The 18,744-nt window shown below is 39.6% G+C and overlaps 1 protein-coding gene across 3 annotated transcripts in view; it reads right to left on the reverse strand.

The window, feature by feature from the left end:
- Nucleotides 1-9,699: 9,699 nt before the first annotated feature.
- Nucleotides 9,700-18,744, reverse strand: part of VPS35 (VPS35 retromer complex component) — a 41,824-nt gene continuing 32,779 nt past the window's right edge. For all 3 annotated transcript variants that reach the window (XM_032613960.1, XM_032613962.1, XM_032613961.1), the window contains 7 exons: nucleotides 17,670-17,877; nucleotides 17,106-17,261; nucleotides 15,105-15,227; nucleotides 12,893-13,072; nucleotides 12,163-12,402; nucleotides 11,314-11,457; nucleotides 9,700-10,672 (listed from right to left, as the gene is read on the reverse strand). In XM_032613960.1, coding sequence (XP_032469851.1) covers nucleotides 10,493-10,672; nucleotides 11,314-11,457; nucleotides 12,163-12,402; nucleotides 12,893-13,072; nucleotides 15,105-15,227; nucleotides 17,106-17,261; nucleotides 17,670-17,877 — 1,231 coding nt within the window. In that variant the 3' untranslated portion in view covers nucleotides 9,700-10,492. The remainder of the gene's footprint in view (nucleotides 10,673-11,313; nucleotides 11,458-12,162; nucleotides 12,403-12,892; nucleotides 13,073-15,104; nucleotides 15,228-17,105; nucleotides 17,262-17,669; nucleotides 17,878-18,744) is intronic.

An 18,744-nucleotide genomic window follows, 5' to 3' on the forward strand; every position in this document is an offset into this window, starting at 1 on the left:
CACAGGAAAGCAGATGTGCTAGTTCACTTGACAAATAATAAATACAGAGAGTATAGACTGTGTGCCAGACTTTGTTCTAGGCTCAAGGGAAGCAGGGGCAAACAAGCAGACAAGGTCCTGCCCACATGGAATTCACAGCCTAGTGGAGATGCACAATGAACAAGTAAAAAATCAATTAACAAGCAAGATTCAATTATGAAAAATAATAAAATAAAATAAAATTCAGTGATGTAATAGAGAATGATGAGTGGTGAAGACAGATTCAGACTTTTATGTGAAAATGCCTGATTTTAAGCTGTTAGCAACTTTTTTTTTAATGTAAATACTATACAACCCAGAAAAACCTTATTTCCCAGGCCAAATTTGGCCCACAGCCCACTAGGATCACAACCTCTGTTCTAAGCCCCAGCTGCTCAAAGTACAGTCCAGGGACCAGGAGCTTGTTAGAAATGCAGAGTCCCTCCCCTACCCCCAGATCTGCTGGACTAGAATCTGCGTTTCAACAAGATCCCCAGTCCTCAAGTAACATAATTCATGTTTGATACAGAGATCTTCAGACCTGAGTTCTCTCCTGCAGCTATTTCAGTTTCATCTCCTGCTGGAAAACTTGACCTGGAGCTCTCATTCATGATTCACGTTCCTGAATGCTGCAAAGCCAAGTGCTGCCCATCCTCCAGCTCATAAGGCTCTCATCTCATCCCACCCTCCCTGCCACAGCCCCTGTGGCCACCACCATCTCCCATGCAGGCTGTCGAGATGGCACCTGGGAAGTCACCACACCTGAGAGGACTCACCCACTCTCTCACCTGCTTCCAGAATTAATTGCTCCCCTCTTGCTATTCCTAGCACAGGGGTCTCAATGCAGTGCCCGGAATGGCCAGGCGGGTGACAGAAGGAGAGAAGTGGGCACTGGTGCGAGTCCCGTGAGAAGTGATGGGTATGGATCCCATGTTGCCATGTTGGTTTTCCAACTGAAGCCAGAAGTCTAGATTTTTATAAGAAATTTCCCATATTAAAAGATTGGCAACCGGGTCTTCTCTGGTGGTGCAGTGGTTAAGAATCTGTCTGCCAATGTAGGGGACACAGGTTCGAGCCCTGGTCCAGGGGGATCCCACATGCCGCAGAGCAACTAAGCCCATGCGCCACAACTAGTGAGTCTGTGCTCTAAAGCCCGAGCCACAACTACTGAAGCCCACATGCCTAGAGCTCGTGCTCCGTAACAAGAGAAGCCACGTTCAGTGAGAAGCCCACATGCAGCAACGAAGACCTAGTGCAGCCGAAAATAAATTAATTAATTAATTTTTTTTAAAATGTTAATTAAGAAAAAAAAAGATTGGCAACCAATTTTTAACAAGTTAAACACTGTGCCAGCCAAATAAAACATATCTGTAGACCACCAGTTTGCAACTTCTGAGGCCTAGTCTACTTGTGACATTGCGTCAGAGGCTGTGGTTCTTTGAAGACAAGTACCATGTCATATTCATCTTTGTACTGCTGGTAACTACTACTAAACTTCACTTAGTAAAGGAACAAACTAAATTGATACTGCTCCTTTTATATATAGTGCAATTTTATGATGCCACTAGCCAAAGGCTCAGGTTTAGAGTCAAATGGCCAGATCTGGGCCATTTCTGCTGCTGCTGCTGCCCAGAGACCCCCTACCCAGAACCACAGATTCAACATTATTACCATAACCAAAGTCAGGGTCAGGGAATGCGGCCTGTATTGGGGGCCCTCTGCCCCCAAACCAGCCCACCAGTTTCCCCAGGACAGAAGCACTCTCTAAAGTGTGCAGCTCAGGACTTTGACCCGTGGGGGAGAGAAGCCCAGCATGGCCCCCATTGTCCTGCTTTAGAATGTGTTCCCACATCCATACGAATGGGTTTCTGAGCACAGACAAGGACAAAGACAGACAGTGCAAATTCTGAACATCAGAGAAGGGTGGGGAGAGCCCCCAGATCCTGGGAGGGGTCCCACTGGGGGAGGCCTGTACCTCCATCAGCAGTTGTGGGGAGCTCCACGAGGGCCCAGGGTGGGCAGGTAGCCCACGATGTCTACTCCACGGCAGGGAGAGAAGAGATGCTAGGTCTCTGCTTCTCTGGTCTGAGAGTCTGGGGCTCTCATTGACAAAAACAAAGAATAAAAGCTAGGCTCGAATTTTGGCTTGTATTTTCCACTAGAGGGAAGCTTAAACTTTCAAAATAAATCTTTAGCACTTGGTAAAGCATTGAGAAGTCCTTTCAGCCAGTTTCCTCTAGAGCCTCTGGGCCTTGTGCGAGGCTCCAGGGATTAGAAGAGAACAAATAAACCTAACTCTTACCTCACGGAGCTCATGGTCCAGCAGGGGAGAGGCATATTAAACAAGAGAATACCCAGTGAGTGTAGTCAGACTTGGGATAAATGCCACCAATTAGAGGGAATCCTAGGCAGGGCCCTCTTGGCAGGGGTACTGGGCTAAAACCTTCAGGATAAGACAGAACTGAAACATTTGCTCTTCCTTGATCTCAAGCCTGCTGGTCTTTGGGCTGAAACTATACCATCAGCTCTCCTGGTTCTCAGGCCTCTGGAATTGGACTGTGGAACTACCATGAGCTCTCCTAGGTCTCCAGCTTACTGACTCACCCTGCAGATCTTAGGACCTGTGTGTGTGTGTGTGTGTGTGTGTGTGTGTGTGTGTGTATATATATATATATATATATATATACACACATACATACATATACATATATACATCATACATATATATGTATGTATATATACATATATACACATACATATGTATGTATATATACATACATATGTATGTGTATATATGTATATATATTTCAGTTAATAGAGAACTCTATTACAAGTGGCTATACCATTTTCCATTACTACCAGCAATAAATGAGGGTTCCAGTTGTTCCACATCCTCACCAACATGTGTTTTTTGTTTTTAATTTGGCCACTTTAGTAGGTATATAGTGCTATCTCATTATGCCTTAAATTTGCATTTCCTTGATAAGATCATGTCATCTGCAAATAGAAATTGTTTTACTTCTTCTTTTTCATTCTGAATGCCTTTTATTTCTTTTTCTTGCCTAACTGCTCTGGCTAGAAGAACCTCCAGTACAATGTTGAATAGAAATGGCAAGAGCTGGGGCTTCCGGGAAGATGGCGGCAGAGTAAGACGCGGAGATCACCTTCCTCCCCACAGATACACCAGAATTACATCTACACGTGGAAAAACTTCTACAGAACACCTACTGAACGCTGGCAGAAGACCTCATACCTCCCAAAAGGCAAGAAACCCCCCATGTACCTGGGTAGGGCAAAAGAAAAAAGAATAAACAAAGACAAAAGGATAGGGACAGGACTTGCACCAGTGGGAGGGAGCTGTGAAGGAGGAAATGTTTCCACACACTAGAAGCTCCTTCGCCGGCGGTGACTGCGGGTGGCGGAAGGGGAAAGCTTCAGGGCCGCGGAGGAGAGCACAGTAACAGGGTGCGGGGGGCAAAGTGGAGAGATTCCCGCACAAAGGATGGGTGCCAACCGGCACTCACCAGCCCGAGAAGCTTGTCTGCTCTCCCACCGGGGCGGGCGAGGCTGGGAGCTGAGGCTCGAGCTTCGGTCGGAGCGCCGGAAGTGGACTGGGGTTGGCGGCGTGAACACAGCCTTCAGTGGGTTAGTGCGCCACGGCTGGCCGGAAGGGAGTCTGGGGAAAAGTCTGGACCTGCCAAAGAGGCAAGAGACTTTTTCTTCCCTCTTTGTTTTCTGGTGCGCGAGGAGAGGGGATTAAGAGCGCCGCTTAAAGGAGCTCCAGAGACAGGCACGAGCCGCGGCTAACAGCGCGGACCCCAGAGACAGGCATGAGACGCTAAGGCTGCTGCTGCTGCCACCAAGAAGCCTGTGTGTGAGCACAGGTCACTATCCACACCCCCCTTCCAGGGAGCCTGTGCAGCCCGCCACTGCCAGGGTCCCGGGATCCAGGGACAACTCCCCCGGGAGAACGCATGGCGCGCCTCAGGCTGGTGCAACGTCAAGCTGGCCTCTGCCGCCGCAGGCTCGCCCCGCACTCCATACCCCTCCCTCCCCCCGGCCTGAGTGAGCCAGAGCCCCCGAATCAGCTGCTCCTTTAACCACGTCCTGTCTGAGCGAAGAACAGACGCCCTCCGGCGACCTACACGCAGAGACGGGGCCAAATCCAAAGCTAAGCCTCTAGGAGCTGTGAGAACAAAGAGAAAGGGAAATCTCTCCCAGCAGCCTCAGAAGCAGCGGTTTAAAACTCCACAATCAATTTGAGGTACCCTGCATCTGTGGAATACATGAATAGATAACAAATCATCCCTAATTAAGGAGGTGGACTTCGAGAGCAAGATTTATGATTTTTTCCCCTTTTCCTTTTTTTGTGACTGTGTATGTGTATGCTTCTGTGTGAGATTTTGTCTGTATAGCTTTGCTTCCACCATTTGTCCTAGGGTTCTATCCGTCTGTTTTTTTCTCTTAATAAATATTTTTTAATTTTAATAACTTTATTATATTCTATCTTACTTTATTTTACTTCATCTTTTCTTTTTTTTCCTTCCTTCCCTCCTTCCTTCCTCCCTCCCTCCCCCCTCCTTCTCTCCCTCCTTTCTTTCGTTCTTTCTTTCTACTTCTACTAATTCTTTCTTTCTACTTTTTCTCCCTTTTATTCTGAGCCGTGTGGATGAAAGGCTCTTGGTGCTGCAGCCAGGAGTCAGTGCTGTGCCTCTGAGGTGGGAGAGCCAACTTCAGGTCACTGGTCCACATGAGACCTCCCAGCTCCACATAATATCAAACAGCGAAAATCTCCCAGAGATCTCCATCTCAACACTAGCACCCAGCTTCACTCAACGACCAGCAAGCTACAGTGCTGAACATCCTATGCCAAACAACTAGCAAGACAGGGAACACAACCCCACCCATTAGCAGAGAGGCTGCCTAAAATCATAAGTCCACAGACACCTCAAAACACACAATCAGACGTGGACCTGCCCACCAGAAATACAAGATCCAGCCTCATCCACTAGAACACAGGCACTAGTCCCCTCCACCAGGAAGCCTACACAACCCACTGAACCAACCTTAGCCACTGGGGACAGACACCAGAAACAACAGGAACTACGAACCTGCAGCCTGAAAAAAGGAGACCCCAAACACAGTAATATAAGCAAAATGAGAAGACAGAAAAACACACAGCAGATGAAGGAACAAGATAAAAACCCACCAGACCTAACAAATGAAGAGGAAATAGGCAGTCTACCTGAAAAAGAATTCAGAATAATGAGAGTAAAGATGATCCAAAATCTTGGAAATAGAATAGACAAAATGCAAGAAACATTTAACAAGGACCTAGAAGAACTAAAGATGAAACAAACAATGATAAACAACACAATAAATGAAATGAAAAATACTCTAGATGGGATCAATAGCAGAATAACTGAGGCAGAAGAATGGATAAGTGACCTGGAAGATAAAATAGTGGAAATAACTACTGCAGACCAGAATAAAGAAAAAAGAATGAAAAGAACTGAGGACAGTCTCAGAGACCTCTGGGACAACATTAAACGCACCAACATTTGAATTATAGGGATTCCAGAAGAAGAAGAAAAAAAGAAAGGGACTGAGAAAATATTTGAAGAGATTATAGTTGAAAACTTCCCTAATATGGGAAAGGAAATAGTTAATCAAGTCCAGGAAGCACAGAGAGTCCCATACAGGATAAATACAAGGAGAAATACGCCAAGACACATATTAATCAAACTGTCAAAAATTAAATACAAAGGAAACATATTAAAAGCAGCAAGGGAAAAACAACAAATAACACACAAGGGAATCCCCATAAGGTTAACAGCTGATCTTTCAGCAGAAACTCTGCAAGCCAGAAGGGACTGGCAGGACATATTTAAAGTGATGAAGGAGAAAAACCTACAACCAAGATTACTCTACCCAGCAAGGATCTCATTCAGATTTGATGGAGAAATTAAAACCTTTACAGACAAGCAAACGCTGAGAGAGTTCAGCACCACCAAACCAGCTGTACATCAACTGCTAAAGGAACTTCTCTAGGCAAGGAACACAAGAGAAGGAAAAGACCTACAATAATGAACCCAAAACAATATGGAAAATGGGAATAGGAACATACATATCGATAATTACCTTAAATGTAAATGGATTAAATGCTCCCACCAAAAGACACAGATTGGCTGAATGGATACAAAAACAAGACCCATATATTTGCTGTGTACAAGAGATCCACTTCAAACCTAGAGACACATACATACGGAAAGTAAGGGGATGGAAAAAGATATTTCATGCAAATGGAAACCAAAAGAAAGCTGGAGTAGCAATTCTCATATCAGACAAAATAGACTTTAAAATAAAGACTATTAGAAGAGACAAAGAAGGACACTACATAATGATCAAGGGATCGATCCAAGAAGATGATATAACAATTGTAAATATTTATGCACCCAACATAGGAGCACCTCAATACATAAGGCAAATACTAACAGCCATAAAAGGGGAAATCGACAGTAACACATTCATAGTAGGGGACTTTAACACCCCACTTTCACCAATGGACAGATCATCCAAAATGAAAATAAATAAGGAAACACAAGCTTTAAGTGATACATTAAACAAGATGGACTTAATTGATATTTATAGGACATTCCATCCACAAACAACAGAATACACATTTTTCTCTAGTGCTCATGGAACATTCTCCAGGATAGATCATATCTTGGGTCACAGATCAAGCCTTGGTAAATTTAAGAAAATTGAAATTGTATCAAGTATCTTTTCCGACCACAACGCCATGAGACTAGATATCAATTACAGGAAAAGATCTGTAAAAAATACAAAAACATGGAGGCTAAACAATACACTACTTTAATAACGAAGTGATCACTGAAGAAATCAAAGAGGAAATTAAAAAATACCTAGAAACAAATGACAATGGAGACACGATGACCCAAAATCTATGGGATGCAGCAAAAGCAGTTCTAAGAGGGAAGTTTATAGCAATACAATCCTACCTTAAGAAACAGGAAACATCTCGAATAAACAACCTAACCTTGCACCTAAAGCAATTAGAGGAAGAAGAACAAAAAAACCCCAAAGTTAGCAGAAGGAAAAAACTCATAAAAATCAGATCAGAAATAAATGAAAAAGAAATGAAGGAAACAATAGCAAAGATCAATAAAACTAAAAGCTGGTTCTTTGAGAAGATAAACAAAATTGATAAACCATTAGCCAGACTCATCAAGAAAAAAAGGGAGAAGACTCAAATCAATAGAATTAGAAATGAAAAAGGAGAAGAAATTGCAAGAGCTAACATCTATGTCTTGTTCCTGATCTTAGGGAGAAAGCATCCATTCTTCTACCACTAAGTATAATCTTACCTGTGGATTTTTCCTGACTTTATCAGGCTGAGGAAGTTGCCTTCTATTCGTATTTTACTGAGTGTTTATCAAGAAGGGGTGTTGAACTTTCTCAAATGCTTTTCCTATGTCTTGAGATAATCATGTGGCTTTTGTCCTTTATTCTATTGAAGTGGTGTATTACATTAATGATTTTAAAATATTAAACCAATCTTGCATCCCTGGGATAAACCTCACTTGGCCATGGTGTTATCCATGTTATGTACTGCTGGATTCAATTTGCTAGTATTTTGTTGAGGATCTTTGCATCCATATTTATAAGACATTTTCTGTAGGTTTCTTTTCTTGTGATGCCTTTGTCTGGTTTTGATATCAAAGTAATACTGACTTTATAGTCTCCTGCATTTTTCCTATATAAGATTTATCACAATTTACACTTCTCTGTTATTCCTTTCTCCCTTTTAAACAGTAGCTCCATGAGAGCAAGAAACATGTTTGCTTTCTTATCACTAACTCCTAGTGCATTGCTCAGTATCTGGCACATAATCAGTGCACAATAAACGTTTGTAGCATTCATCAATAAGCAAATCAGGACATGAGTATTGTGAAATAAAATTCATATCTTATAGCGAGACAAGAAAAAATTTACATATATTTTCCTGTCCTTTGGCCTCCTCACTGCCTCCTACTGCGCATTGTGTATCTGCATTATGCATTGACCAAACCTCCCCCCTTGGCAGAAATACCTGCTCAACCATAAAGAGCAACATTCTCCTAGAATTAACAAGACAACTCCTTAAAAGATAACATTCCAGGACTTGCCTGGTGGCACAGTGGTTAAGAATCTGCCTGCCAATGCAGGGGAAACGGGTTTGATCCCTGGTCCGGGAAGATCCCACGTGCGCCCCCTACATTTTGCTCATGATCCTCTGAGCTGCCTGTCATGGGATTGATGTCCACTACTCTATGAGATGTCCGTCTGGCTCCTGTAGCTGATTTCAGCTAACTATTCTGTACCGACTTGCTCTAACACTTGAGTTTCCAAAAAGCATTCATTAAATTGCTGTGCCCTGGGAAAGCCAAGATCCACTGTCATATAGTACACATGACAGAAATGCCTCCTGTACTGGATTGCCTAAGCCCCTATACTCAAGGATAGACAGTCACAAACACTTCTCTAGGCCACTGTCACCCCCTTCTTAGTGTTTGCCACAAGGAAGCGTGAGAACCATCTAAGAAACAAGTGAAATAAGTTATTCCAAGTACTGTTAAAATGTTGCCTATGGGGACTTCCCTGGTAGCATAGTGCTTGGGAGTCCGCCTGCCAATGCAGGGCACATAGGTTCAATCCCTGGTCCGGGAAGATTCCCACATGCTGCGGAGTAACTAAGCCCGTGTGCCACAACTGAGCCCAAGTGCCGCAAATACTAGGCCTGTGCGCCTGGAGCCTGTGCTCCGCAACCAAGAGAGGCCACTGCAATAAGCCCGCGCACCGCAGCAAGGAATGGCCCCCGCTCGCAGCAACTAGGGAGGGCCCGTGAGCAGCAGCGAAGATCCAACACAGCCATAAATAAATAAATAAATAAAATTTATTTACGAAAACAACGTCTATGGAATTTCCATCTAGGGCATTGTTATTCAAAGTGTGGTCCCTGGACTGGCAATATGTTGTGTGTGGGGGGGGTGTACCTGGGGGTTTATTCGAAATATACACTCTTGGGCCCCACCCCGGACCTGGTGAATTCCAGAATCTGCACTTTACCAAGACCCTCATGTGATTTGTATGTTTGATAAAGCTTGAAAATCATTGGTCCAGGGGATGTGTAGGAAGGTAAAAATAGTTGACAAAAAGCGTTTTGTAACACCCATCTCCTGTGGATGTATCCTATTTAAGGTTTAAAATCATTGTGGCTCAAGCTTATGTAATTTTACCAAATTTGCACACACTATCCTATCAATCCATTTTATTCCCAGCTAAACTCCCAAATTGCTGATCCAGAGAACTGTGAGATAAATGTCTGTTTTAAGACACTGAGTTTTGGGATAATTTGTCACACAATAGATAACTGATATAGGTGGGAGGCTTTTGGGAGTTTATGTGGAGGTATCATTCCTAGGAAAGAAGAGTAAGGCTGAAGAAAGCAAATGAGTAAATATGACTAAAAGAGTAGATGGTGTCCTGCTCAATAAGTGTTTAAAACAAGTGAACAGTTGAACAAGTGAGTGTTGTGAACGTTGAGAATATACAATAAACTCCATATATTCTACTAGTTCCTTTTATGAATTAAGGTAGTATGAAAGGAAGACGGTCCAAAATTGTTAATAGCAACTTTTATTGTTTCACTGGTGAAAAAAAAAATCATAATTGTATGATGCATTTCCCCCTAAATTTACAACAATGAAGGTTATACATAAATTATATAGATCACAAATTTTCTATTTTATACTATTTAGAACAAAATTATTTTGATAAATATGTCCAGTGGACAACCTAAGTTCTTAATGGATGGCTGAGTCCAAATATGCAAAATATAGCTTCTGGTTTAGACCATGGTGCTTTAAAATTCTCAAACATGCATTAATATACTCTAATTTTAGGGAAAATATTACACATGGCCTTATCTTGCATTTCAGGAGAAGCCCAAGCTGAATTTCACAAACAGTATTCCTTTCCTCTAAATTAATCTCAGAACAGAGAGACAGACACTTTCTGGTTAGTACTCCCAAGTAATGAAGGAAATTACACACTCAACAATGAAACAAAACAGAAAAAAAGGAAGGAGAGCTTCATTAGTCACAGAGATAAGTGGGGTTTTTTTGGCTTTTTTTGTTCGTTTTTTTTTTAAACAGATCACAGGAATTTAAAATAGCAGATCAATCATGCTACTTAGGGTGATCAGACAGACCTGAACACTTATGAAGTGAATAATTTTATTAAGGTCTTGAAGGTGAGTTGTCTGGAGGTACTGGGTAAAACACACCACAGGTAAGAAATGGGAAACCTACCTCAGCATTTCTGAAAGGCACAATCTATGGAAGGGAAGCCTAGTATAATAAAACCCTTACTGGATGTACATGGAAAGGAGGATGGTGAGCCTGGCTCCTTTCTAAAGGATGAGACCCTCGTAAATTGGCCCCTCAGATTCCGGTGATTCCCGCCTCAAGCGCAAATGCTCCAGTGTGTTATGAAAATGTTTGTTAATCTGCTCCGTTTCTTCACTGGACTCAAGATTTGGGAGGTCTTCTCGAATCTTTTGGATAAGCTGATTCAAAACCTGAATCGTGACCTACAAAAGAACAATGTTACCATCAAGCATGTACCACACACACACAAAAAATAATGTAAATTAATAAAAATGTTTTGAGGAGCTTGTGTTACTCTCAGCAGTTTCCAGATTATGAAAACAAAGAAAAAAAAAAGAAAAAAGAGATGAGAACATGATTTCTGGTTTGAGCAACAACTATTGGACATTCATCCAAAACAACAACTGAAAAAAAAAAAACTTAATGGAAATACAGAAAATCATAAACCAGTAAAAGAACCAAAGCAAAATTTTACTTAACCTACAAATATTGATCCATCCTTTATTTGGGAATTATTCTACACTTTTATGGGATGACAAATCAGCCTACTATTCAGCATTTGTAAATTATTTTTTATTTTTTAAACGGAGAGTGACTATTTTATAAAATATTCATAAACAAAAGAGATAAGAATTTTCTTGCACATAATAAGCTCTTCTGTAAGATGCATCTATATAGACAGAGAAGAATTTTGGAGAATGAAAGAGACCACTAGGTAGATTCTCCAAACTCTGACCCTTGTAAACAAAAAAGAAAAGTATCAGGATGATAAACTTTTGTATGTATCAAATCTAAGAGTAGGAAAGGAAAATAGTTCACTAACAGCAATTTATTATTCACTTACCGCATCATTTTCCTTTTCATAAAAATAGATATATCTGTTCAGAATTTCTATAAAAAGTTGCACTTGTAAAGAGGGGTCCATGCACTGATTTGCTATTTTTAGAGCTTTCTTTAGGCATTCCATTACCCTCTTGCCTCCGTGAAGCTAGAATAAAGGGAGTGAGGGGAGTATTAAAGAGATTAATGAATCACAAATGTCCCATTTCACACAAAGAAATAAACACACTACAGTGGCTCTTTCATATTTTAAAAGGACAAAACCAATTTAAATTCTCTTCATTTTTTAAAGTACACAGCTATATTTTATTATTTATATTATTTATTTATTTTTGCGGTACGCAGGCCTCCCACTGTTGTGGCCTCTCCCGTTGCGGAGCACAGGTTCCGGACGCACAGGCTCAGCGGCCATGGCTCACGGGCCCAGCTGCTCCACGGCATGTGGGATCTTCCCGGACCGGGGCACGAACGCATGTCCCCTGCATCGGCAAGCGGACTCTCAACCACTGCACCACCAGGGAAGCCCACAAAGCTATATTTTAAAACAAATATATTATTTGTTTTATATATTTATATGTTAAATGTTTTATATTTATGTATTTTGTATATTTTTTAAAGATAGTGGTACAAACTTGCTACGTTACAAAATCCTCAAAGTGGAGGCTTCACCACAGGATGTAACTCTATATGTTACTGTCCATTTCGTTTCTTTTAACAAAACAAAGCAATATTCTTTGTCAGGTTTCCAAGCACTGCACGTTTCACCTCCAAGGCAAAAGGCCCCAGCAGCCGTTCCCTATCAATGATCCCCTCTCCTCTAACACTGTTGGTTAGGAATGACCTCCCACCTTACCTCCTCCCCATTTTTGTCTGTGTTTCTGCCAGACCAGAAGAGATGTGCACAGGTGCTCACAGCTCGGCCCTGATCAGGTTTCTTCAGAAGTTTGGATGCAGCAAGAGCACACTGAGTCCTCAAGGGTTCATGATTTTCTTCACTGAAGCACTTCATCCTCTCAAAAGTACCAATGATCAAGGTGATGGCAGCCAGCTGTGCTTTGGAATCACTGATTTCATCTTCATACAGAGAAAATGCCTGGTACACACAAAGCAGAAGTGACCTTTAGGGACCAACCATCTACTAGAGCATTTTCCAAAGTATTTCCCATCAAAGCCCCATCCTGTGAGTCATTCAGATCAGAATACGCAGTGCCCTCGCTTGGAGAGGCACAAGACAAAGTTGCTGACAAGTTGCAACAAAGAAACTTGTTTTAACTTTTGTTTAATCCAGGGTTCCCAAAATGAATAACAAAGGAATTTTTTTCCCCCATGAAACAGTTTTTACCATGACCCACTGGAAAATCTTCAATCTCATTAGCACCCAATAACTGATCAATTTTCCTGCTCCAAACCAGTCAATAAAACTATAGTGTTAAGAAGCATAGTATTTCCCATCAAGATGGTGAGAAAGGGGTAGTTATAAATTCAGTGAAGAGTAAATCCATGTGCACCACCACCACTAACTACAGACAGGTGACTGAACAGAGCAAACGTATTAAACATCCCAGAAAGAGAGCAGATCACACCTGGGACATAAATTCATATGCTACTGTTTCATGATTTTCAAAACCAATTTCTCCAGCAGCTAGAGCGCCCTGAAGAAAAAGTCTTAAGGGTAATTCTGCCAGCTCTGCTTTGATCAAAGCACTGATAGTCTGGTGAGCAAATGAAAAAATCTTCTGGCATTTCTTTTCCCATTTGTCATCCTAAAACAAAAAAAAATAGTTTAAATTACTTTAAGTTCAAGATTAACTTTCTTAAGAATATTCTTTTTATATAAAATGTCTATAGAACAAACAGGAAAAGTGTTAAAATTGAGTTCACAGTTTTCCTGCTATCTTCTGTCTCATCTGTGGAGTACACAAGGAAATCAAGCAGGATGTCTTCTCAAAACATCCATTTGAAGTCACTGGCTTTGTAATTTTTATATACTTGGTATTTGTTTTTTTCCATCAGAAAAAGCAACATATTCCCAAATTGGACAAAATTAGGAAAATACACAAAAGAATTTTTTAAAAATTGAAACCATCCCTAAATCTACCACCCAGCAATAATCACTGATAACATTCTAATGTTAATGTCTTCCTTTCTTTTTTCTATGCAAATATAATGTAACTGGGATCCTCTGTGTATGGTTTTCTACTTTAAAGTACCTACTGAAGAATTAAATTGGGCTCATGCTGCATGTATTCAACTTCTTTTCTTTCACTTATTTTGTCATAATTTTCCTCATGATACTAAAGTTATTTAAAATCATTTTAATCATTAGAAAATATTCCACAAACTGGATATAGCATAATTTACTTAACTACTTCCTTTTGGAAATAAATGTAATATAACAAATGGTCTGTAAACACAAAGCTTTATTGAATCCCTAATTTTTTCTTTAGTATAAATTCAGAAGTGGAAATACTGGGTTTTTTAAGGCTCTAGTTACACACTGCCAGAGTTTTCTAGAAAGACTGTAGTAATTCACATTCCCACCATTACTAGATGAGAATGAATTCTCATCACACCACGGCCATTGCTGAACCTTATTTTTCTTTTTTCTTTACCAGTTTGATTTCTAAAAAGGTTCACTGTTACAATTAGTAGTGAGGTTAAATATTTTATCCATGTTTGACCATCCAAATTTCTTATTAATGCAATTGATTCTTTTCACTTTTAAGAGAGGATAATAGTCACAGACTTTTACAAGGACTAAATGCAATAATCCAAGTTTATACTCCTTGGCACAGTGTACGGCACATAGTAAGTAAATGCTCGTTGCTTTTTTATTGTTACATTCACAAACACCTATCCATAAAATACTGGGAAAAAGGAACTATGAGAGGCTGGCCTCATAAAAACTGGTCAAAGGCATGCTATGTCATACTGGTAAGTCTACTGAATATACCTTGTTTCTCCATTATTAGAAAATAAAGTTTATGGTGTTTGTTCCTTAATATAAACCTGACTGTCCAACTTTCAGGTACGTTAGGTTAGGGTCTTTTTTTTTCGCTGCGCCGTGAGGCTTGTGGGATTTTAGTTCCCCAATTAGGGATGCAACCTGGGCCCTCGGCAGTGAAAGCAGAGTCCTAACCACTGGATGGCCAGGGAACTCCCAGATTAGGATATTTTCTACAAAAGTACACCACTGAAGACTTAGCCATAATCCTGTTTATAAAAGGACTAAGCTCATTAAAAAATGTACACAACTCATAAAATTATTCAATTACAGGCTTTTAGAGAGCAGCAATTATGCAATGCTGGGCCCTTTCATTAGGCAAAGCTAACATGAATTAGATCTTACTTGTTATGTACTGCAACCTCTGAATAAGATTATTATATCACTTCAGAATTAGTACATCATAAAGACTCCCAAGAAAATAAAATCGTTCTTGAGAAACTAAAGCATTCTGAGCCATTTTGTAATAAACTTATAGATGTCTCACAAGTGATCTTTAGACACAGGAAAAACTTCTAACATAAATTTAAACTGTTTTAATCTTTCATTTCTAAGTGTTTTTTATGTGATTCCTCAACTAGTATGTAATCTTATCTACCAACATCACTATTGTCAACAGTGATACTTAAGTATAACACAGGATGAGTAATGAATTGAGAGTTATTGAAACTGGGATTTTATTACACCATTATCTATTTGTATATGTTTGAAATTTTCTATAATGATAAACTAAAACACATACACAGAGGAAAAAGGGAAAAAATTAGTGACATACTTAAAAGTAAACCCACCACTTTAGAATTCTCTTTGTAGCGAAAAGCCAGCTGGTAAGCTGCAAATACCAAAGGTGGCAGTGTGAAGCGAATCCGCTGATTTCCACCAGCTCCAAAATGTTTTCGTGCTGTGTTTAAAATCTGACCAAAACAAACAAAACCCATTAATCTTTTCTGTAATTATAGAAACTATAATTAATCACTTATAAAATTAAATGGGAGCTCTAATCATCATGATTGCTACCATTTTTTGAATATATATGATATACCAGACTTCATGGTATACTTTTACATTTCTTATCTTGCCGAGTCATCACAATCACCCTAGAGACAAATACTAAACCCATTTCACAAATGGGGAAGACTGAGGTTCAGAGAGGTTGTATAACTTGCCCAAAGTTACATAGCTAGTCAGGGGCAGATATAAATACATGTTCATATACACATTTGAGAAGTATACTGTGATGATAAAGAGCACAGGCTCTGAAGACAGATACAGTTAGAAGTAGATTCTAACACTTACTATCTGTGTGACCCTGGGCACATTAATATTTACCTTCTCTTAGCTGTAAGTTTCATTTGAAAAATGGGGCAGTATATTTCTCTTAAGGTTGCTGGGAAGATCAAGTAACAGATGTAAAGTGTTACCAGTACTAACACAAGGCATGTACTCAAAATATTGGCTATTATTATGATACAAAAAATATGCATATTGCTGGTATATCACACCTCCTACTTCAGAAAAACATTAAGACCATTTAAGTCAAGGGAAATGGTAACACACTTTAAAAAAGAGCCATTAGTAAACAAATGTCTGGTTGTTTCAGAAAAAAAAACACAAGAATTCATGAAATAACTTAATATGTGTGTCACAGTGTGTGACATATTCAGGTTTTGTAAATTTCTCTGACAGTCATAGATGGATAGGAAGAGAATGCATTCCCCCTTGGGGAAGTCACAGCTAATGATCCTCACCTTAAAGGTGTTTCTGTACATGGCATAACCAACTGGCCACAGGTGGAAAGCATACTTCCTAACTACTACATTTGGTATACAACAAAAAATGAAAACACACATAGGCCATGTGACACAGAAACATAAGGGAATCAGTTAAAACATCTGAACAATGGAGCCAGCCACTAGGTATAGATCACACACAGTGCACAGATTATCTGACACTAAGCCAAGTTGAAGACTATCGCACTACCAAAAGAAATCAGCTTCTTTTTCACAATGGCTATGAAGAAGTACGAGAGTGTCAACTATGACAAAGTCAACACAGGAAGAAAGTCAGGACTCATCCTCAAATAAAGGTGTTCTTCATTACTAACACTTAGCCTCATGCATCCAACAATGGTTAAACTACTTTGCCCAAACGATAATTAGGCAGCCATATGTGCTACCTTTCATAAACATAAATTGTCCAGTATCAGTCACCAATACTCCTATTCAGGCAACATGTTTTATTCATTTCACAAAGGTTTATTGAGGACTAAGGACAAAGAAAGGGAGAATCTCATCTGATTGTTTTTTTCCAGGAAAAGGGGGTTAAGAAAAAGGCAATTTTAATTTTAAAGTCTTCACACATTTTCCATGTGGCAAACACAAACAACTTCTATTTGCAAACCTTGGAAACATATACACAGTTGAATATAAGGATTTTACTCATACTTTAAAAGTTTATTATGAAAAACAAATGAACAATTCTACAAGTAACACACAGTTCAAAAAGAAAATGGACAGAGACTGATTATAGGACACCCAACTAAAGGAAGATAGGCTTTTCTAAAATTCTTAAGAAGTCTTCAAAAGAAATGACAGCAACCAACTTGTTCTTCATAAGCTCCAGAAGTTTACAAACAATTATGCATTTAATCATAAAGTTCAGTTAATCTCTTATTCAGTTTCAATTCTTTCAAAACCTTTTAATACCACAAGCTGGATTAGACCATTTGAGACACATCTACACATGACTTCATTAGAAGTTGTTGAAGGGGTATAGTAAGAGTTAACTCATACCAAGTACTGCTGATCAGGGTCCTCAGACCGTAGAAGATGAATGAATCTGCCCACAAGGCTCTGCTCATCAGCAAAGTCCTCTGGGTCAGGGTCTTCTACAGGTTGATCTGGCTGATCCTGAATCAACGTGGATACCAAATTCATTATGGAATCCACCTGTATCATGAGAGACAGAAACCCACTGGGGTGAAACAATCAGCATATAATGCCACTGACAAAAGCATTTCTAGTTGTGTAGTTATGAAATAGTATCAACAACATAATTCCTTCTTCTGTATGAAAGTATATGCATGTTGGTACACATATAAACATTTAGAAAGAGACGCACCAAATGTTAATCAATAGTTAATCAATGGACCTCTCTTCCTGGTGGGATTATAGTTATTTTATAATTTCTTCTTTATACATCCCCAATTATCTCATTTATATAATGAATAAGCTACTTGTAACTTTTTTTTCGTAGTAAATTACCCTCCCCGCCCATCTCATGTGTTTGTCTCAAGGTCTAAAACCATAACTACATTGTCTCTGTTTTTCTAATAAAGCATGTGGGTATTCTCTTACCTGGTCTTGAGAGACAATTTCTGTGTTATAATCCAGAACATTACTAAGCACATAACAACTCATGCTTTTTCTGGACTCATAGTCAAAGTACTCAAAGAGTGGGTGAAAATGTTTTAATTTCAAGACTGTTAAAATATTGTTGTAAGTGTCAACAGGTATCTTCAAAAGTCTGGTGAGCTCCTTTGAAACTGCACTACTGGTAGCAATACTGCAAAAAGAAAAACAGCAGCCCTTTAGTGAATGAAATTAACTTCTTATATACACAAACAGCACTTGATTCACAAAAATTTGAAATTTTTCATTTATAATATTAAAGGAAATGGGTCAAGTGAATCACACCACCCCAAAACACCCCAATGACTTCCAAGAGAGGTTTATCAGATGTCTTTCTAAGCACATTTATTCATCTATTAATGTCCTATTGATACAATAAGTTATGCTAGTCTCCAATTCATAAACAGGTTGTATACCTGGAGTTAAAATGCCTGTCTAGAATGTGGTATTTCTAAGGGAAGTATTTTAAGTGGTAGTTAGGTTTCTAGGGCAGCCAGTAAGTACGGTACATTCAGGGTGACAAAGCCATGCAAAAATAGCAATTCAACAAAATAGAAAAATACATAAATTATTTCTTCTGCATCAGATGTTGATGACTAAGGAAAAGCAGGATGAAATTAGGAACATTCCGTGGGGGCTGAAGAATATCCAGGCATTTATAAGACCTTTAGAGGTTGGGATTTCTAATTTTTTATTTTGTCTGATTTTACTTTAAAACTCACTTAGTGGGGGAAGATATAGATACATCACTTATTCAAGATCTGGAATGTTTTTGAGTTCATAAAAAATGGGAGTGACAAAAAGAAAAAGGAGGAATAAAAAGAGGTAAAAGAAAAACAAATCTTCCAGATGTTAACTAAACCACTGGAGGAGAGATGGAAAGCGGAAAGATTACGCGAGTGTATATATAGGGGCCTATATATATACGGCAAGGAGGGGCAAGGAGGGGCCTAGATTGGACAAGGAAGGGTATAGGGCAAGGAGGGTCCTAAATTGACCACATGTTCAGAAGCAGTGAAGG

The sequence above is a fragment of the Phocoena sinus genome, chromosome 19, assembly GCF_008692025.1.
Source record: "Phocoena sinus isolate mPhoSin1 chromosome 19, mPhoSin1.pri, whole genome shotgun sequence".
Classification (NCBI taxonomy): Eukaryota; Metazoa; Chordata; class Mammalia; order Artiodactyla; family Phocoenidae; genus Phocoena; species Phocoena sinus.